Source organism: Salvia splendens, chromosome 22, assembly GCF_004379255.2.
Source record: "Salvia splendens isolate huo1 chromosome 22, SspV2, whole genome shotgun sequence".
Classification (NCBI taxonomy): domain Eukaryota; kingdom Viridiplantae; phylum Streptophyta; class Magnoliopsida; order Lamiales; family Lamiaceae; genus Salvia; species Salvia splendens.
The window spans coordinates 2966689-2988733 of record NC_056053.1 but is presented as its reverse complement, the minus strand read 5'-3'; the positions used below and the strand labels follow the sequence as shown (position 1 = coordinate 2988733).

The following is a 22045-nucleotide window of genomic DNA, read 5'->3' as shown; positions in this document are numbered from 1 at the left end:
ATTCAGTATCAACAACTAATATGTTTTGTAACGTGATTCGATATTAATGTATCGGATAACTCTTATACTCCCCCGTCCACCATTAATTGTCCACTTTTGTCATTTTCGTCCGTCCCTCATTAATTGTCCACTTTTACTATTTTCATTCGTCTCATATTAATCGTCCACTTTTAGTATAACTAAATCAAAGTTAATATATTTTGGCGCAATTTATATGACAAGAACTCGTATTCGTACCCTTGATAGATCATGTAGAATTTATACAAGGAATAATCGGTTGATAGAGAATGATTCATAGAGATTGGAGCCAGTCAATGCAATGACTGTCTACACACTCATTGTTAGTTGAGTTGGAATATGAAATTTCCTGGGATTTCGCAAGGCTTTGTCCCTATATGTTCATCTACTCTACTCTATAACTCTATTCTTCACAAAGCACTTTGTCTCTATACCAACATGGTTTCATCTGCATATATAGTACGACTAGTTTATTTCGCCATTATCCATAAAAGACAGCATTCGTCCAAACCGGAGAATTTTCTCAATCATCAATTGGAGAAAAAAAACAAAAATTGAAGATATTATCTGAAAGTTGAAAACATGAGACGCTATTCATCCTTAAAAAATTCGCAACTTTGTAGTCTAAAAATTAGTAATAACTGATAATGTGCACTATTTCTTGTTAAGATTGCTGATCTGGTTCCTATGCATACTTCGATATATTGCTAATTGTTTTTAGGAGTACTAATTAATATTGTTACCACTATAGCAAAAAATTGATGCATGTATGTATATTTATGCACAAACATTCAGCTGTAATTCTTCCTATACATATACGGATACATGGGTTGTTTTTTTCGTTGGAATTACATTTCTTGTAAAAACGTCGACATAAATAAAATGAGATTTTTGTTCTTTATTGAATTCGAAGGTTCCAAATATGCATTCATCCACCAAAATAATGCATTAATCAAAGAACTACAAAATTAATTCACATATTCTCAATTAATTTATTTATCTATCTATCTAAAAAATGGTAGTACTCAGTTTGAATAAGAATTCTCAGTTATCCGGGGACCTTAACCCAACTTGTTAATTAGAGGTGAAATAATTTTATCAACTAAAATGTTCTTATACATACATAACTACACAATAATCCAGACATTACAATTACAATTATAATAAAGAAGGAACTTTAAATTCAAATATCTAGGGCAGGGGAATGGTCCAGTTAGGCAAGAAAAGAGTTGAAAAAATGTGGAAAAAGCAGAGTAATATTGATATAAATATGGTGGGGGAGCAAATAAAGAAAGTGGAAAAAGGAGCATGGCCTTGATATATGAGATGATGAACGTAGAAAACGCTTTTGGTATAAAGAAACGGCAAAAGGAGCAAGTGCTGGCAGAGTTTGGTGAGGAAATGGGAGGCAAAATATGAGTGAAATACCGCCTTATATATATATATATCTTCACATATAGATATATAGATAGTGGTGTGGTGTGGTGTGGTGTGGTGTGGTGTGATGTGGTGTGGGTGCCTTCCATCATCACCAAGCACGCCGGCAGCTTTTCTCCCTCTCGATACCCAAATGTCACGCCTGCTCTCTCTCTCTCTCACACACACACATAAAGCCTACATAAAGTTGCATGAAAAGCAATTTCCCACTACTCCCCCATTTCCATGCCCCATCCACTTTATTCTTATTTTATACCCCCTGCCCCTTCTTATTATATACCCTATCTAGCTAATCTCTTTGTATATATATATATATATAGAGGTGAGAGAAGCAACCCCTTCTTGTGTTTTAATATCATCAAATTGTTCAATAGTAGTAGTACTACCAAGTCCAAGATTCCCCCCTCCGTGTTGTGTGTTTGATGTGTGGGTCATTTGATTAGATGGATACTTTGTTTAGGCTCGTTAGTCTCCAATCCGACCAATCCATTAATTCTAGCCGAACGTCTAGTAGCTCGCGATCTCAGAATCACAACTACCATCATCATCATCATCAAGACCAGGAATGCCTCAACTATTTCATGGATCATGAAGAGGACTTCTCTTCCTCTTCCTCCTCCAAACACCACCCAATCTCCACCACTGATCACCATTACCACCATGCCTACGACCAATCCTCTCATATTTCCGCGCCGCCACACGACGTGAGCATGGAGTTTCCAGCCGCCTTCTCCGGCCAGAACAAGTGGGCCACGGAGATCCTTCTAGAAACAGCTAGAGCCATCACTGATAAAAACACCGCCCGCTTTCAGCAGCTGATGTGGATGCTCAACGAGATGAGCTCTCCCTACGGAGACGTCGATCAGAAGCTAGCCGCCTACTTTCTACAAGCCCTCTTCAGCCGCATGACCGACTCGGGCGAGTTGAACCGCCGCAATTTAATCTCCTCGGCGGAGAAGGCTGCGTCCTTCTCCGCCACGAGAGAGACCGTGCTGAAGTTCCAGGAGGTCAGCCCGTGGACCACGTTCGGCCACGTGGCCTGCAACGGGGCGATCATGGAGGCCGTGGATGGATCTGCCAAAATCCACATTATTGATCTCAGCAACACGTACTGCACGCAGTGGCCGACGCTGCTCGAGGCCATCGCCACGCGATCCGACGACACGCCGCACCTCCGCCTCACCACGGTCGTCGGCGGCCGCGGAGACGGCGCGAGCGCCGGCGCCGCCGCGGTGCAGCGGCTGATGAGGGAGATCGGGAGCAGGATGGAGAAATTCGCGCGGTTGATGGGGGTTCCGTTCAAGCTCAACGTGATCCACCACGCCGGGGATCTGTCGGAGCTCAACCTCGCCGCGATCGGGATCGAGGAGGACGAAGCCCTAGCGATCAATTGCGTCGGATCGCTGAGATCGGTAAGGGCTACCGGCAACAATCGGGATCAATTGATCTCCAATTTCAGGAAATTGAGGCCGAGGATCGTCACAATCGTCGAAGAAGAAGCAGATCTGAACATCGGAGACGGCGGTTACGAATTCGTGAGGGGATTCGAGGAGTGCTTGAGGTGGTTTAGGGTTTACTTCGAGGCGCTGGAGGAGAGCTTCCCTCGCGCGAGCAACGAGCGGCTGATGCTGGAGAGGGCGGCGGGGAGGGCGGTGGTGGACCTGGTGGCGTGCCCACCGCATGAGTCGGTGGAGAGGCGGGACGCGGCGGCGAGGTGGTGCCAGCGCATGCATGGAGGGGGGTTTAGGGCGTGGTCGTTTAATGAGGAGGTGAACGACGATGTGAGGTCGCTGCTGAGGAGGTATAAGGAGGGGTGGACGATGGGGCAGAGAGGGGATGCCGCCGGAATATTCCTTTCGTGGAGGGAGCAGCCGGTGGTGTGGGCGAGTGCGTGGAAACCCTCGTAGGGCTGCTGTGCATGAGTGTGGGTTTGGTGTGGGAAATTAGTGAATTAATTAATGGGTTTGATTAAATGATTTTTATCTTTTTCTTTTTTGTGGCTTTTATGTTTTTTTGTTCTTTTCCAATTTATGGATTGGTTTGATCAATTGAATTAATTGTCATTAACAATTTTGCGTAAATTTTGTGAGTTACTACAATGATTAGCGATATGGCCTCCAAGAATTTCGGTTTCTATATATCCTTTGCATCTCTCACATATTTTAACATAATCTAGGGTTGTTTACATAAAATATCACCAATTTTAGCCTGACTTTTAGTTGTAGAGTAGTTGTAATTTGTAGCAAAATTAACATGTCAAAAATATTCAGATTAGCATGGAATGCGTGACACTAAATCTTGATAACAAGCACTCATAAAAAGATGGAATATAAGTATTATGACTTCGTTGAAATGCACTCATCTTTAGTTTGCTAAAAATCCTAGTAAAATATTTTTATTATTGCAACAAAATACTTAGTACTCCTTCCGTCCCTTAAATTTTCACACTTTGATCGGGCACGAGTTTAAAGAAATGTAATGAAAAGTGAATTGAAAAAATTAGTGGAGAGTGAGTTCTACTTTTATATATTAGTTTTATAATAAAATGTGAGTTGGAACGAATTATTGGAATATGGAGTCCAGTAACATAAATAGTAAAAAGTGAAATATGATAAATTTTTTGGAACGGATAGAAATGAAAAAATGTGACAAAATTTAAGGGACGAAGAGAATATAAAACATGTCAAAACCCAAAGTGATCAAAGTTCCTGCTTTTAAAATTGAACGTATCTATATGTGAATTGTTAGCATGCTCTTATTTATTTAATTAACATAATGGAGTTGGGGGTATCTATGTTATATTCTGATATCAAAAGCCACACAAATATGTTAAAAACAATTTCCAGTATAAAAATCTTTTAAATTTCGTCAGAAAAAAGGGAGTTATTATCGTGATTGTGTCCAAGGCAGTTTGAAATGTATAAAAAAATGGGTGTTGGCAATTAGTCGTAATTAGACTAGCAAAACAATATAATTAATTGGGGGATCTATTCCACTCTCAAGTCTAAAAACACGAGCATAAGAGTTATGAAGTTAATTTTATCCAATAATTAAGATTTTTTTAGCATTTTGGTTTTAACTAGATCTTTAGTGCTAAGAAAGTATCAGTATTATCTATGCTAGTAGTTATTAAACATAAAATATGCGTACAATTAAAGAAAATTGCCACTTATTGTATGACTAAACTTCACTAGTCAGATGAAATCATAAGTGAAGTATGGTCTAAATTAACTTACAAGAATCGAGCTCTAGAAACACATGTAAGAGCCTTCTGAACAAAACATTGTGCCGCTTCAGCTGCAACTTCCGCCTCGTCTGCTGCCATCTCAGCTGCTGCAATTGCAGCTTCTGCGTCTGCAACTGCTCGTCCAGCTTCTTCCACAGTAATGCTCCTCATCATCTCTAGCTCAGTGAAAATTAATCTGGGCCTTCGTAAGAATGATGATACCAGTTCATAGCCTTTCTGCATAGTCCTTTGCTCCATCTGCGTATGACGAGGTTGGGTCTTCCCCTTCATCCAATGATATCGACTGTGGAGCAATTCTATACTGATGCTTTACCTGCTCAGGAAGTAAAAGAATGTAAACTAATAGCAGAAATGATCCCCCCAAAAAAACCATTGTTTCAAGTATTTATCATGATATTGGTTAACAATTACAGTATCTACTACTAGTTCATCTAAATACTGCACAAACAATCTTGCAACGACATAAAAAATACTTACCAAAAACCATTTAGAACACTTGCAGTTTGATACTTGTCCAGAACTTGAATAGCCCCACTGCTCAGATTGCTTAAAAGTATTATGGAATCTAGATCTAGCCTCTCCTCGTACGAGAAACATCACCACTTTTTTGACTTCATCAGTTGATGCACAATCAATTCCTTCTACTACTCCGCTTCTCTGCAGAGCTAGGATAACAAATCTCAGCATAGCAATGATCAAGATGAATAACTTGTTGGAGGGATAACATGTTATTGAACGAGATGCAAAACCAAAGAAGACGTCTTCTAATCTTAGCTGCAAGGTAATTCCCACTTGCAACACTAACACCATCATGCAACCTACTATTGTTATTTGTCTCCATGGTCGTGTATGCCACTAATCACAAGAAATACATAGTTGAACAACTGCAGTTGGCTCTGTCCTTGTTTGCCCTTCTTATCATGGGGAGATCCAACTTCTTCCAGGTTGCTTCATCACACCATATTTCTTCATCACTTCCCTAAAACTAGCTGCCTCTTCCCATTTCCCAGCATTAGCATGAAGATTTGACAGCAGAATGTAAAGCGAAGGATCATCATCATACCCTGTTTCAAGAAGAAACTTTGCAACTATATTTCCCAAATGCAGATGGCCGTAGGCTGCACAAGAACTCAACAAAGTCCACCAAACACTTGGGTCGATATCACTGCCACTATCCTTGATCAACCTCTCCGCTACATCAAGAAACCCGGCTCGCCCTAATAGATCGACCACGCAAGAAAAGTGGTGCATTTCTGGATCAATGCCATAACCCTTCACCATCAAATTGAAGATCCTAATACCATCAGCAACTAAACCTGCATGGCTGCAAGCCGACAGGACTGCAGTGAAAGTTGCCTTATCCGGCCTCACTGTACTCGAACACTGCATAGCCTCAAACCACTTGATGGCCTCCTTGCCTTCTCCGTGCAGTGCATGGGCGGAGATCATTGAGTTCCAAGAAACAACATCTCTATTGGTCATACTGTGGAACACTTTCAATGACCAGTTTAAAGCCCCACACTTGGAGTACAGAGCAATAAGGGCATTACCAAGCAAGGTGTGAAAGAAAAAACCCAATTTCAGTAAGTATGCATGAACTTCTTTCCCGTGAAGAAGATCTGATATGCTGGAGCAAATGCTTAAAACAAGGCTCAAAGTGTAATGATTTGGTTTTAGACCTAATTCTAGTAATTCTGCAAATTGTTGCAGCCCTTCCTCTGGTAATCCATTTAATAGAAATCCAGATATCATTGCATTCCAAGATATTACATTTCTTGAGTGCATTTGACAGAAGATTTCGTGGGCCTTCTCTATCGCACTGTTCCTAGATAACGCTGAAAGCAATGCGTTTGCAACTTCAACTCTGTGAATGATCGCCCTTTTCACTAGAACTGCTTGTATCATCTCAACTACCTCTATCGAATCTAAGTTTGCTAGCAAGCTCCCAATAGTGAATTCATCTGGCTCAACGCAATTCCTTTGCATCTGAAGGTAGGTGGAGATAGCATCTCCGCTCAGGCTCTCTTGAGCATAGCTTGCTATAATGGCATTCCACGAGACGACATCCTTCACTTCCAACGCTCTGAAAACCAAACAAGCTGCAGCTAATTCTCCGCAATTAGAATACATGCTTATTGCTGCATTATTAACTTTAGTAGAGTCCCCAAAACACATCTTGATAGCTTGGCCATGTACTTGAGTAACAATATCGGAATTGAAACAAGCTCCCATTACACTCACAAAAGTCAATTCAGTTGGTTTCAGACCAACAGTTTGCATATCTCTGAACATCAACAGAGCTTCTTCATCTCTTTCCATACTGACCAATCCCGCTATAACTGCGTTATATGCTATCTCGTCACCAACTTCTCTCCCGATTTCCTCAAATGTTTCACAAGCATCTCCAGCACTTTCACATTTGAAATACATAGTGACCAAAGAATTACCGACGGACGCCCTCCTCAAAAATCCGTTCTTCAAAACCAAGCAATGAAGTTGCCTCCCAAACTTAAGCTGCCCAACTGTACATAAGCTGACAACACTGGCAAACGCATAGTTATCCGTTTTCACATCAAGCATACGCATTCTCCGGAAGAAATCGAACGCAAGCCCATCAAGTCCATTCTCAGCGCAGCCCGTGATCATCGCATTCCAGACTTCCACACTTCTTTCAGGCATTTTGTCGAACACCATACGAGCATAATCAACTTCGCCGAGCTTCGTGCAAGCTGACAACAGTGTCGTATGCGAGTATACATCGGGCTCGCTTATATCAGTATAGACCCTTTTTACCGATACCAAGTCCCGCAACTTCGCATACAACGAGAGCAGGGTATTCGCAACGTGAGAGAAGCTTTGAAGGCCGGATTTGACGCAGAGATTGTGGAGTTGGGCACCCACTCTGATTTCGCGGGAGTTGGCACACGCAGTGAGGGCTGTTGAAAGAGTGTAGTGGTCGGGTTTGAGGTGGCGGAGTGAGTGGATTTGTAGGAAGAGACGGAGGGCGTCTGAGAATCTGTGGGCATGGACAAGGTTCTTCAGAGAGCAATTGAGTTTGATTAGTTCTGGAACAGAATTATCTACTAAGACGCTCATGGTATTTTGGTAGCATTTTCGCATTATTAGCTCAACCCAAATCAGTTATGCTCTTGTGCAGTTGATTGAATCAGTAAGAACATGATTTCATCATGATATTCCACTATATATTTAATTTACCTATCGCGATAAAGAGGGCAGGCAGCCCGAAACCCTATCGCGATAGATTGAAAGATAGAGATGAGATGACCGGAGTCGGAGGGAAAGGCGGCGCCGGCGACGGAGCTGAGTGGCAGGCACTATGAATAGAAAAGAGAAGTCGATTTTGGGCCAATTCGATTTTTAACGGAAAAGGTGGTGGGCTGGTTTGTTATTTTTTTATATAGATGGGTTAAAGAATTTAAATTAAGTTTGGGCTGAAGTTTTAATCGAAGTGTGGGCCAGAGTATATATTAATTCTATGATAGGACTGAGGATTAATTCCTAAAGCTGGGCCATATTACTTCTATTATTTCGAGCTATGACCAAGTTGTGTCCTTTTTCTCATTTCTCTCACGCATCTTAAATCCTTCCTTAGTTGCGCTGAATTGAGTTTGATATCTTTAACAAAATGTGGTCGTGACATCAGTGGTAAACAAACTAAATATCACATTGTAGCTCTACAGTTCGGCGGACGTGGGAGAGCGATTATGGCCGTTTTCTGGCGGTGGGGTATCGGAAATTGGCCGTCCGGGTCGATCCTAGTATGAAAATGATCGATATTGAACAATATGATATTACTTAATAGTAGTACAATATATCATAATTTTGGTACAATATACTCCATTTTTCTCATTTCATTTGACACATTTCTTTTTCGCACGTGTTTTAGGAAAATCATACTACTACTACCTCCGTGTACAAATAAGATAAAACATGAGTGAAGATGATTAGTGAAATGTGAGACCTATTTATCATTTAATAAAAGTGAATCGAGATTCTTATTGGTGGATCAGAATGGAAAAAACGAAACTCATAATCATGGACAGTGAGTGTAGTTCATATTATAGATAAAATTCCCAAGTAAAAAAATTAATTGGGGCATAGGGAAAAGATTATCCAGTGCAGATGTACATCATCCCCAATTTACACGTGAGAATACAATCGACTACACACACATAAATACAAAAATAGAGATGCAAACACAACATGAAATTCTTTGGGAAAGCATAAACACATCCAGTTCTCGTTTTTCTCTTGATTCGGATGTTCTGAGTTGTGGTAAAACAATTCGATCTCTAGGTGCGTGAATTCCTTCTCGATCCGTGTATCGAATAGTTGCTCGTTCCGAAAATTTGTTTAATTTCTGCAAATTTATGTATACATATATATTTGTATTACATGTAGCAAGCAAATATAATGGATAAAGGGTGTAGGCTGAGAAGTTTGCATGAAACAAACCGATAGATTATATCCCCGTCACAATAAGCTCTGAAACGATACATGTGGTTGAAGTTCTACTCAACTCACTTTAGCATGAATCTCATCTTTTTACATGTCTTTTCGAAAGCATAGACACTAGTTTGGAAACGAACTCAGCAACTAACATTTGATGTTTCATTCACTTGCTCCGAAATGCTCTGTAAAGCCGGTCTCCACTGCCCAGGGCGGCCGGTGTTGGGCCGTCCTGCGCCGCTTCTGCTGCAGCTGCCACCACCTCTCGCCTCCATCTGAACCATGCCCAAACTATTAGTACATTTCACATTCAAGTTTTATTTTCGCCTCCAAAAAAAAGTTTTTTTTTTTAAATAACTTTTATTATTCCAGCAATAATAGCATGTGTATATTGTTCTGTCTGAATTTCTTCTTATAATAGTAGTTCACATGGCATATATTAATCTTAAGCTAACAATCATAAGATGATTAAGATGAATGTGCTGGAGCAATATCATTAATCATTATGCAGAAATCTATATTTCGGATAGTCAATACCAACAATATATGGAATCCTAGTTCTCTATTTTATTTCTATATTTGTTTGTTTAGTGTACTATCATTACTATGATGATATTGCATTGCATGTGGTATGCAGTATTGAATTGAATTATTATGAGAGAATATTATTTCCAAGTTTTTAAGAGTTTCGACTTGGTATATATATGGGACCCATATAATTAGTTATTTATATAAATATCTTAAAAGTCAATTGTTTATTTAATTCTTCATTCTATATATACTTTAAAGTGTGACATGCCAACATGAAGCTGTGCATATAATTTTAAATTTTAATATACACCACCATTTCTCAAGAGTTGAAATCATCAACTAATGAAGTTGACAAAGAAAGTAGATAAAAAAAAGCTTTCAATAGTATTAAACATGAAATAAAAGCTTAGACACATGAAACGGTAAACGGTAATCAGCCGATTCGATCCGGTGTTCAAAACACAGACTCTATGAATATATATACAAATTGATAAGCCTTTGAGATCCTACATCTTATGTTTTCTGTTCCAATATTTATTATTTATTTCTAATCATGGTTTCTTCTATCTCACTATTTCTAGAGCTTGATTTTAACTTTTGGATACAAATCGAGATTTCACAGTTATAAGAGTCAATAATTAATTGTTTTATATAATATACTATTATTTAATTTCAATTTTTAGCTTTTATTTATATAGAAGATTGTGAATAAAGAATCAATTCAATCTATACGCATGCAATGGATCGTAAATATGGTCGAGGATGGATAGCGATCGGCCGGTATAACTAACTCATCCCACAATTAATTTTTAATTTCAGCTTAAAATTCTGACAATGTCTCTTTTTCTTTGGGGTTGGGTTAATAAGTATAAATTTATTACTACTATTATTAATATTAATTTATTTTTTTAGAATGAAACAACTGAAAACAGAAAGTGACAAAAAAATTATTGGAATCCAGTTATGATCTTCCTACTCTTAATTTAATCAGATCTATCATTTCAATTCATCCAAACCATAAAAATGAAGGATTAGTTTACCTTAACTGAAGCTGATCGCGGATTCGAATTTCTCTTGCGCTCCAAAGCTCCTCTCTCCTTCAACAACTTCCCCAACTTCACACTCTTATTCGCAGTAAATTCCTTCAGCACATCTGCAAACACATTTTCACCAATTCTCAGATTTTTTACAATTAAAATCCAACGATAAACTACATATCTGAGAATCGTGAATCGACGATAAACGCACCTTCAAAGCTGATGAGTTTGTAAACTTGTCCAATCACGAGAGCGTCGTCGGGGCGGAGGAGCTTGAGCTGCTTGATCGGCGATGCGTTCTCCGCCGCCACCACCAGCGCGACGTAGTGGCCGGGGTTGGCATTCATGACCTCGGTAGCGCTCGCCGACGAGTAAATCCTGTCGACCTTACCGCCGGGGTGCTGGATCACCACCGTCGCCGCCTCCGCCGCCTGGCAATTCCCCATCACAGCAGCCGCGATTCGGAATTTCAACTGAGTGCGACGAATTTTTGTAAGGTGTGTGATTTAATAGCGCAATAACCGAAGGCTTGTTGAGGCGAATTGAAGAAAACTGTATTTAATGAGAGAGTCTGGGAAATGGAAATAGGAAAAAGGTGGAGATGTAAACGAATTGAAAAAGGAAAATTGAAATTAATAGTAGGTGTGTGTGAATAATGGTGATGATGGGGATAAGTGAGTGTTAGATGGATCTGCCAAACCACCTAAAATTGGGAGGTTCAGGTTTATGACTTTGCGTTTGCAGACGCAGGTGGGTCTACTGCGTGTGTGTGTGTGAGAGAGAGAGAGAAGGGGGCCCCGGCTGGGGACAGGATTGTAATTTTGGGTGACATAAATATGGAATTCCATTTCATCCGAAATTGGTTGGTGATTTTTTGGATATAAGAGTAATTTTGGTACTGTGTGTATTATGGCATAATTAATTGTGGTATCTTCAACGTAGATTTATTAATGAATGCATTTAGTAATTAATGCTAATTATGTTGTTATTATTATATGAGGAAAGTTGCAAATAGACCTGAAATTTACGTCTGGCCGTGTATGTCCCATTGGATATCAGTATTAACGTACAATTACGGCTAAAATAATGTTTTCATGAGTAATTAAATTCAGAATTACACATCTATTATTTGTAATATATAGATTTATATCCCGTCTTTTGAAAAAAATACTCCGCGAGTTTATTTGTGCAATTTTTGTATATCCACAAAAATTAGTCCCTTTTCCTTTTTACAACAAAATAATCATCAATAAATTAATCAATTTATTTGCTTTTGCTATAATACGACTGATCATTTTATTCATTCAAATCATATTTACTCCTTAATCGTTACTAATATTCTTTCCATTACATATTAATTGAGTTATTTATTTCGGTATAGAGTTTAGGGAAGAGATGTATATGTTTTATAACAGAGTTAAGAGAAAGAATAAAATAAAATAATATAGAGAAAAATTGAAGTATAGATATAAAAAAGGTAATAATTCAATTATCTTAAAAGAAAAATTACTTAATTAAAATGAATGGATGGTTAAGATGACACTGTTTTCCCCTTGCATACATTATCTATTTTTACTAAAACTCGAGACATACTTAGTTAGGTATATTTGTGGAACGAATGATATTATTTATTTTTAAATGGAGTTTAAATGGAATCCACCCACATTTAGGGGTCGGTTCTCTATATGGATGTTATTGTTCCTTAACACGTTAACAAAATGCGATGAGTATTTCCAACAAATGCACCGATTCTATTGAATTGACCCATAAAAATAAATCTACTACTAATATTTAAAATGTCCACGTTCTTGAGTGGTACAATATTTTAGAAGGAGTTGGTTAGGTGGGGTAAATAGAGAGAAAAATATAATTAAATATTTTAATGAGTAGATAGAGAGATTTATTTAAATATAAAAATTGGACATTTAAGTAAGATAAACTTAAAATAAAATGTGGACATCTTGAGTGGGGCGAAGTTCGAGAAACATCTTTTTGACTCGGCTAGATGGTGCTTTATACTACAAAACTAAATTAGTGGTACAAGTTTTAAATTAGTCCACACAATCACAACTAACAAATTTAACTAATATAGCTAAGAGAATAAATATGATGGGCCGTAGTTGGCGCATCGTTAAAGCCCAATGAATACGTTTCAGAAATTAAAATTCCCAACCATATTTTTCACTGAAGTTAAGCGCTATTTTTTTGAATAATGATTTTATTATTTAATAAAAAAATGATCAACCTATTAAAAAAAATTCATATTAATTGCATAATAGAAATTTTACTCCAACAATTAAGCTGTGACATGCCATATAGATTAGGAGGACTGTAGAAGTCAAGTTGTTATATGAAATACTAAATGAAAATGATAAGTTAATATGAAAAAATCAGAGCAGTTACTAAATATTTTATATTTAAAGCGAGACAATTACTAACGCTTAATAGTAGCATAACATTTTAGAAATTAAAAAGAAAAAGAGAACAGATAACAGGAGAAAAAATAATTGAGTAAAAAACTGCTCTCGTTGAGAGATGACTCAAGACCTCCCGCTTACTAAACGGGTGCTCTAACCAACTGAGCTATGAGAGCCTCATGTTATTAAATCCTTAGAGAAAATGGAGAAATAATATATGTGTAGTAAGAGTAGTTCAGAATGTAGATATTACTTAGTTAATCAAATTTACAAATTCTTAACTTACCTTCAAAGTGTAAGTTAATAATTATAATGATTTAGTGATTAATGTAATTCGATATAGATTTGAATTTGAATTTTGACTCGTTTAATCCTGAATCTGTGACAACCGTGACCCAAATCATACATCATATTGCATAATTACACATTTTATTATAATTACATGATATACATTTTTATTAGAATTATAGAGATTTGAGTGGGTGGCTATATAATATGGTGTTTAGAAATATATTAGCAATTATGTAACATATAATTATAAGTAATTGAGTTTAAAGTTAAAAATAATTGAATTATGTATTAGGCATATAGGTATATATATACGTGTTAGATTAGGATTACTTTTCCAATTATGAAGTCATGAATATAATATTTATTTATGTAATATATATGTGTCTTTTTGTGCATACGTTAAAAGGGTGTAGTTCCAATCAATTAAATGTACATTTCTTTTTATTATAGTTACATAGAATTTTATCTAATAGCATCCATTATAATATTTTATTTTTGTTTGATACGTGTAAGGATTCTAGAGTAGTAAAATGAATATGTGTGAATCCTATTGTTATAACCGACTAGAACTTATATATGATAAGCCTTGAAAGTGTATGTTTATAAAAAAAATGGGGGAAATGAGAACTTAGGGTCGAAAGGCAGAAATATAATCCGAAGGTAGAAAGGATCAAGGTTGAACAGGAAGAGGAGCTAGGGAGTTCGATTAGAATACTTAGAATAATCAGGTATGTATAAATCATACTTTTAATTTTATATGTATTGTGTGGTTGATTGCTATGTGTTGAATTTGAATGAGAAAATGGATTATATGGTGTGAAATTGATATAATTATGAATTATTTGATTTTGATGGTCGAATATGATATGAATATTTGATTGCGGAAATGAACATGTTTGTTTAGATATATTGGATAAATTGATGGAATAGGATATGGATATGTTATTAGTGCAAAGGATATGTTTATGATACTGATTATGTGAATCATTGGATTAAAGAGGATCTGTGACGGTTTTGCCCTGGATCTGAAATCACAGTGGATCATATTGGGACCTTCGGGTCAAACATATTGGGACCTTCGGGTCAAATCATATTGGGACCTTCGGGTCAAATACAGAGGGACCTATGAGTCCAATTATAGAGGGACCTACGGGTCAATCATAGAGGAATCCCGGGCAGATACCAGGCTTGACTGTTACAGAATAATAAACTGAATAGAGTGGCATATGCATATGAATATGAAATGGTTTGTTTTTAGATCAGGTTATATATTGTTTCTGATTATATGTATTGATAAAAGAATATGCTTGTTGTTGTATCATGTGAGATTAAAGGTGGAAATTTATATATACTGAGTTGTGGCTCATATAAACCACTAAATTTTTCAGGAATAAGATAGTAGTAAAGTTTTGACTGACGTGGGTCATAGGAACTCCACGTGTTATCAGGTTCGGCGGCTGACGCATTTTGGCAATCTTCTCCTCCTCATCATTTTGCATGTAGATGAATGTATAGTATATAGAGTGGTGACAGGGTTCCACTACTGTGTAGAATGTTTTGAAATATGTACTTGTTAAATGATGAATTTTGGAATTATATAATATGTGTGTTCTATGAATTAGACACGTGTATTAATTGCTTTTATGATAAGAGATTTATTTATTAAAAGAGTATAAGTCAGAGGGGTTGAGGTGTGACAGAATCAGTCACATATACAAAATTATGCGATTATCTAATTTAGAAACTTAGTAATTCCAATGATTATAATAACGAATACATTTTACATAGATTAAATTGTTGTATGTCATTCATTGTCGATAGAGTATCTATGTCTCTTGTTTTGCCAAACCACATGCTCTGTTATACGAATCAATTCAGATCAATAATATAATTAAATATATTACATTAATTAATCACTATATTATATTATAAGGCTGTTCCAATAAAGGTGTTGTACATTTGGGATTTTTATATTTATCTTATTAGGCGAAGTTCATAGGATTGCAATCCTAACTTTGTTTTTTCTATTCAAAATCTGACAAATGTACTAAACATTTTTTTGGTAAAATAGTAGTAGTATTCTTTCGTATATGTGCCAAATACCTTATCCGCAAAGGGAACTGTATATTCGGAAAGTATTAATTTTAATTTTTACAGTATTTTAAATAAATTGCAGTTTCACAGTTTCACTTTCACATGTGTGATATAATTAGAGACCAATGGAATAAATTGAAGTGGAAATGAAGATAGAAATATACTAGCTAATCTCATGGATTAAGGAAGAAATATGTACAAACTAATCTCATGGAAATGCAGATAGAAATATACAAGCTAATTTTGTAGTAGTACTTCCTCCATTCCTAATAATTCCGTCACCATTTAATCCGACGCGAATTTTAAGAAATGCAATAGAAAGTGAGTTGAAAAGGTTAGCATGTGAGTTCTACTTTTATATACGGAGTTATAGTTTTATAAAAAAAACGTGGGATCCACTACAAAAAATTGTAAAAATGAAAAGTGATAAATTTTAAGGAAAATGGAAATACGTGACAAATATAACAGTATACTAAAATTTCCACAAATTTTCAGTCAAAATTATAGGCTTTATAACTATTTATCGTTTGCAATTTTTTATTACTAATAATAGTTGATGTTTTAGGATTTCACCAGATGCTTGTGTTTAGTCTGTCAATGTAAATCAGAAATTTGTCAAGAAAAGGTAGTACTACTACTACAATTTAGTTTAATTATTTCTTAGTTGAAACAAGAAGTCGTTGTAGTATAGTGGTAAGTATTCCCGCCTGTCACGCGGGTGACCCGGGTTCGATCCCCGGCAACGGCGTTTAATATTTTTGTTTGAAATTTGTATACTTTAGATTCCGTGATTTTGTGTTTTATTTTTCTTTTTAATCTCTCTTTTACTCTTAATCAATATTGTTATTTCTTCTAATTTTAAAAATATGATAGTACAATTTGAGCGCATCATTTTTACTAGTATTTTATTTGAAATTTATGTACTACTTTGGAGTCAGTGATTTGTGTTTTATTTTTCTTTTTTATATCTATTTTATTCTTAATCAATATGGTTATTTCTTCTAATTTTAAAATATGATACAATCGATCTTTTAAAAAGTCGATGAAAACATTAAATAATGACTAGAAAATAGTAGTAGAAGATTTAGTTGAAATGATAAAACTAACGAAGATAACATAACTAAGCTAAAGTAGCATAAATAAAATTCATTTGAGTTAGAAATAGTAACAAAACATCACAAGTGACAAGACTACTAGAGAGATGATTTTTGAGATGTTAATTTTAAGCAAACTATAGATAACACTTAAAATCACCATTCGCTAATATAGTTGTGATCTGTGATTACAAAAGAGTGAATTACAAAAATATACCCTCGAGAACTAAATTTGCATATTCGTGGTCTCCAATATTTTATTAACATTGAATAGACTCTATGCATAGATGTAATTACATTGATGCCTTTTTACAATTTTCTTGATATTTTTATCACTTGAATTTAACAACTAATATGCACTATTTAGAGGGCGATAATAAATTATTAATTATATATATATTTTGGTTTTTCTCTTTTTAATAGAGACGGCAAATAAAATTCGTCAAGATCTGCAAATATCCAAACCATATTGTGTAAGGACTGTTTTTATGATTTATTTATTGAATAGATGTATGAATGACATACTCAGGCAAAGGCAACCAACCCTCCCTCCCTCCTTGTTGAATTCATGGAGCGCAGACGCAAACCGATTTTTCAAAACATGCTGCTTTCTTACATGCCTCTTTCTCACATGCTACAAGATTCAATCCACCAAAGATTCAAAATAATGCAAAATAAATCACAAACATTTGCTGCTTCATTTTCCTTCCTTCCTTCCTTCAATTTCTAGTTTAATGGTACTTCTCTTTTTGGTTTCTTTCTTATAATAAAATAATGTTGGTGAGTGCCTCTATTTATAATACAGTAAAATTTCTCAAGCTTTATCAATTTAAGAAATAATGCACATTAACATTGTATTTAATGCTTGATATATCATAATGAATATCATTAACAATATTGATACATGGAGATATCGCATCATATCAGTGAAGATGCGGGAGAAGATTGCAGATATCTTTTGTTTTATTGAAATATACTCCCAATTTACAGCCTCATAATTGAAATTGTCAATTCAAGGCTGAACAAATCATGTATTTAAATTCTGTTTTATTGTTGATAAATTCTACATTAATTTTCAATCATCCTTATACCACGATTTTTTTTTTCGTAATTATAAAAGTAAATTGTGATCTAAATACTTGATTCTTTGAGTATATCAATCATTAATGTCCATGACTTAAAGAAAATTTATCCATCAATCTTTAAATAGATAAAACTTTGGTGTAACTAAAGTGAAATTTTAAGTTAAATTTATAAATTACATGAGGCAAAAGACAAACCTACAAATTTCAAGCACAGAACTATCTGGGACTGCCACAAATATTCACTAAAAACAGTTTAATTAGCTTCCATAACTGAAGCATCGTCATATGGCTAATACATATCCGAAGCTGAAATAATATTTCCAGCAAACATAAACATACCATTGTGTCTAACACACACTCTCTCTTTATGAGACCATTGCATTAGCTTCGTCTTCATATCCCTCTCCTGTTCCCACCTCACTAAACATATACTGGCTTTGATATTCCATCAAGTATTGTGTCGACCTCTTCACGTCGTAGAAGAGCTCATACACGCGGCTTATGTCCTCCATTTCCACAACCTTCCCTTTCCTCTTCAAGCAGGACAACGCAGCAGAGGTGATGAGGTTTATGGCATACCTCAGTGATGTGTCTTCTCCGATCTTTGTAAGTAGTACCTTAGCATCTTCGGACATTTCTACATCTTCCTCTTGGCATCTGATGTCCAAGATCTTCCGGATATCGTCTCCTGTATAGGGTTGGGTGGAGATGATGAGCAGGCGGTCAAGGAAATCGATTGGAATTCCATGTGGGGATCTGTAGTTTGTGCCCCTGATTGAAGTGATCCCTCTGTTGGTGGCGACAACTAATATAGGCGCCATGTCATTCTCCAATGCGCGGTTCAGAAAAGAAAAGCACTCGATGTCAAGCATGTGTACTTCATCAATGAAGAGGACACCTGGTATAATTTCTGCTTTTCCTTCTTCTCTCCACTCTGCTACCTTTGTGTCGATTTGTTCCCTAACTTCTGCACGGATTTCTCCAGTATCACCCGTAAAAAGTGCCAGAAATCCCTGCGTTCTAAAATTGAGACAGTAAGCTATAAGTGAATGAAGAAAAGACCCCAAATAAACAATGAAACATGCATGCAGTTATATATTTATTAACAAGACAACACGCTTAGCAAATTAGGGGCTGTGGTGCCATGAACCAAGATTCTTAGACCAGTCATAAAGGTGTAAACTGCACTATATAGATGAGCATATTAAAATCTCACGTGTTAAGAATTTATTTTTTGTTTAAGCCAATCTAGCCCATTGTATTAAAGAGACTCAATAAAACATACCAAGTTCCTAAATATTTAACCTGAATTTCATTTTAACAAGCCAAAGGGGCTAAGCTGCAAAGCATTTAACATCCAGGTAATACTCAACAGTATAAGAGTTTGTGAAATAGAAAACATACTATAGGACAAAGAAGAATGAAAGAAGAAATTCCAATACACTTCTGTCTGACCAGAAATTGCACAAAACAGCCTTCTAACGGTTCATATTAGCCCCTCCCAATTACATTGTCAGATTCCAGAGGAAGAGAAGTCTCCTAACCATGGCTAGCAGAAATCTAAACCTTTGCCACCTAACCGAAAGTAGTGCACCAAAGAAAAGATTGACCATTGTGACAGCTCTTACAAGCTTACCCTCCAGTCTCCACATATTAGCAAATTAGTCACAACCTATTGCATATCTAAAGTACTAAAAGACGTAGGATTCTAGAATTCGAGATGCAGGCAGTCCAATATTTAACCTGATGATAACAAGTACACACGAAAGTGGTATGATTATGGCCAAGTTGAATGCAAAACATCTAGTCAATCCAGAGAGAGAGGTAAAAATTACATAAGAACTTGTCTACTAAACTTATCAAAGACACTAGGGCAAAGCATTTGAATTGGCTTACAAGCTATGCTCCATTCAATCCCCCACTCCGAATCCTTGGTGTTGACTACAACTCAATTAGCTAAATGTATCAAAATCACCGAGCAGACAGTAATATTTTTGAACCATCAAGTCTAGTAATTCAAGCCAATCAGGGGATACTGTTAATTCATAATGCATCAATAAATCAAATTCAGCATCTACATCATAAACATAAAACTCGTAGAATCTACCTGCTGTTGATAACATCAATCTCATGAAGCGTGACGCAATGCACAACTTCCTTCCTCTTCTGCAGCTCACCATCAGGGCACTGCACGAACTTAGTGTGAGGCCCCATTGCATCATAGTCCCTTGACCTCGAGAAAGACCTCCCGAGCTTCGTAATCTTCCCCGAGGCCTTGTCAATACCAATCACATCACCACTCTGCACTTTCTCCTTCCCCAAGGCCTCAATCATCTTCGCCCCCAAATCATACACCGTCTCCATATCCGTAGTCTTCAGCGTGAGTTTCCCCGTCTTCGACGCAGCCCCAGCAACAGCCGGCCGGTCAATCTGTATCTCCACAACCTCGCCCTCAATCACCTCGGTTTCCTCCTTAATTCTGACCCCAATCGCTTTCCTGAACGCCTGCATTAGGGCTTCGGTTTTCGACATCTCCAGCGAGAAGAGTTCGCTCCCTGCGAGCATAGCGAAGGGGGTCTCTTGGCCGATGGATTTAGCTATGCCCATGGCGATGGCGGTTTTGCCGGTCCCGGGCTGCCCGGCGAGGAGGACTGCGCGGCCGGCGATTTTGCCTTCCTGGACCATTTTGACGATGACGCCAGCGGCTTTCCGGGCTGAAGTCTGGCCGACCATGCCCTCGGAGGAGGAGCGGGCCTCGAGGGCGGAGTCGAGGCCGAGGCCCCGGATGTGGGAGTGGGCGCCGATTCGTTCAATTCGGGTTAGGTCTCGCATCTCTGAGAGCTTTATCTCCGCCATGGCTGAACTTTGGAGACAAGACAGAGAATTTGGGTGGAGATTTAGGGATTAGAGGGAGAGAGTAGGAAGCTGAAAGAGGAATTTGTATGGAGGGTTTAGGGTTTTTGATCTCAAATTGAGTACCCAAAATTGATTTTCTATATAAAAGGAAATGTATGGTTGTAAAAATGAGGGATAATTATATGTTTCGTACAAAATGTTTTACCTTTTGTTTCAATTTAGTACAAAAAGTATTAAGTTTACATATTTCAAACAAAAAATTTACTTAGTGTTTCAAAACAATACATTCCGTTAAGTCCATACTAACACCTTTATTTCCAATTACATCATACATACAAAAAGTTTCATCAATGTTTCAAATTTGTATAAAAAGTTTAAATTAAAACTTTTCATTAATTATTTTAAACACAGTTATTTTTATTACTCACAAAAATGAAATACACATAGAAAAAAAATCACAACTCTTCACCATCAAATTAACGAATTGCATTTTATTGTCGAAGATTTCTCATGTAACAATGGAGAATACATGCAACTAAAAAGATATTGAATCTTTTTTGTAAAAATAAAATATCGACTTATTGACTGTTTGAAGCTCAAATTAGTCATTTTGTAAAGATGAAATATGGACTTATTTTATACTGTGTTCTATAAAGAATAGAATAAAAAAGAGAGAGTATATTGAGAGAGAGATTTTTTTTAAAACCACGATCAATTGCCGGAAGAATTGATTTTTAGAGTGATTAATTGTATTAAATCTCTAATTATTCTTTTATTATGATGATAAGTTGGATAAATTATAAATTAACTAACAATGTTTAAAATATTTAACGGAATGTATTAATTTAAAATACTAATGTAACTTTTTGTATAAAATATGTAAACTTAATACTTTTTGTACTAAATTGAAATAAAGGTAAAACATTTTGTATGAAACATGTAATTATCTCTAAAAATGACAGAAACTAAAATTTGGGTAGATTTTACCGTAATTTGGTAACATTGCTCCTCACATAACTTAGCTGCCATATCAGATTGGTGAAGATTAGTATTAGTATTTATTTTGTTTTACAGTATAATTGAATTCTAATATTTTAAAATATAGTATTATTGGCAATATTTTATGTTTTTTTTAATTTTGTTGTGTTGGTTAATAAATTGAAAGGGAACATAAATTAAAATTTTGTTGGCTAATAAGTCAATGTAAGGAGTTTCATAAGCAATTCGAAAATGTATAATTTCGATACTCTATATTATTTGGAGACAACACACTGCTCCTCAGCCTCAGCTAGTTGTGATAATCATTTAGTTGTTTAAAGTGATCTGGCTTGTTGTTTGTAGTATGTGATTTGTGATGATAATATCACTCATTGTAAAAAGAATGCAAACGACACACATAGCTTAATGTGATTTGGAGTGTACCATCTTGCATATATAAATAATCATGTAACACTATATAACTATCTCG

The 22045-nt window shown here is 36.3% G+C and overlaps 4 protein-coding genes and 1 non-coding gene across 5 annotated transcripts; 2 read left to right on the top strand and 3 right to left on the bottom strand.

Annotated features, from left to right (window-relative positions):
- The first annotated feature begins 1137 nt into the window (after positions 1–1137).
- Positions 1138–3536, top strand: LOC121788103 (protein SHORT-ROOT-like). Its single transcript, XM_042186979.1, has one exon. It carries the CDS (start codon positions 1899–1901, stop codon positions 3360–3362), a length of 1464 nt encoding a protein of 487 aa, XP_042042913.1. The 5' UTR covers positions 1138–1898; the 3' UTR covers positions 3363–3536.
- A 1021-nt stretch (positions 3537–4557) lies between these two features.
- LOC121786318 (pentatricopeptide repeat-containing protein At3g49740-like) lies at positions 4558–8071 on the bottom strand. The gene is made up of 2 exons (XM_042184933.1): positions 5180–8071; positions 4558–5015 (listed from the first exon to the last, which is right to left on the bottom strand). The coding sequence occupies exon 1, from the start codon at positions 7820–7822 to the stop codon at positions 5621–5623; it is 2202 nt and encodes a 733-aa protein (XP_042040867.1). The 5' UTR covers positions 7823–8071; the 3' UTR covers positions 4558–5015; positions 5180–5620.
- A 1079-nt stretch (positions 8072–9150) lies between these two features.
- Positions 9151–11470, bottom strand: LOC121786188. The gene is made up of 3 exons (XM_042184767.1): positions 10952–11470; positions 10744–10856; positions 9151–9447 (listed from the first exon to the last, which is right to left on the bottom strand). The coding sequence occupies exons 1-3, from the start codon at positions 11184–11186 to the stop codon at positions 9313–9315; spliced, it is 483 nt and encodes a 160-aa protein (XP_042040701.1). The 5' UTR covers positions 11187–11470; the 3' UTR covers positions 9151–9312.
- Positions 11471–16218: 4748 nt separating this feature from the next.
- On the top strand, positions 16219–16290 carry TRNAD-GUC. The gene has a single exon. It is a non-coding gene; the product is annotated as a tRNA-Asp (tRNA).
- A 1547-nt stretch (positions 16291–17837) lies between these two features.
- On the bottom strand, positions 17838–20691 carry LOC121787457 (ruvB-like 2). The gene is made up of 2 exons (XM_042186187.1): positions 19829–20691; positions 17838–18741 (listed from the first exon to the last, which is right to left on the bottom strand). Exons 1-2 carry the CDS (start codon positions 20575–20577, stop codon positions 18087–18089), a joined length of 1404 nt encoding a protein of 467 aa, XP_042042121.1. The 5' UTR covers positions 20578–20691; the 3' UTR covers positions 17838–18086.
- Between the last annotated feature and the right edge of the window lie 1354 nt (positions 20692–22045).

Excerpts from the sequence above, each read along its gene's own strand:
- LOC121788103 (XM_042186979.1), top strand. The coding sequence starts at position 1,899 with ATGGATACTTTGTTTAGGCTCGTTAGTCTCCAATCCGACCAATCCATT.
- LOC121786318 (XM_042184933.1), bottom strand. The coding sequence starts at position 7,822 with ATGCGAAAATGCTACCAAAATACCATGAGCGTCTTAGTAGATAATTCT.
- LOC121786188 (XM_042184767.1), bottom strand. The coding sequence starts at position 11,186 with ATGGGGAATTGCCAGGCGGCGGAGGCGGCGACGGTGGTGATCCAGCAC. Across the intron at positions 10,857-10,951 it reads CAAACTCATCAGCTTTGAAG|ATGTGCTGAAGGAATTTACT; the intron begins GTGCGTTTATCG and ends ATGTGTTTGCAG. Across the intron at positions 9,448-10,743 it reads CGCGATCAGCTTCAGTTAAG|ATGGAGGCGAGAGGTGGTGG; the intron begins GTAAACTAATCC and ends GGCATGGTTCAG.
- LOC121787457 (XM_042186187.1), bottom strand. The coding sequence starts at position 20,577 with ATGGCGGAGATAAAGCTCTCAGAGATGCGAGACCTAACCCGAATTGAA. Across the intron at positions 18,742-19,828 it reads ATTGATGTTATCAACAGCAG|AACGCAGGGATTTCTGGCAC; the intron begins GTAGATTCTACG and ends TCTCAATTTTAG.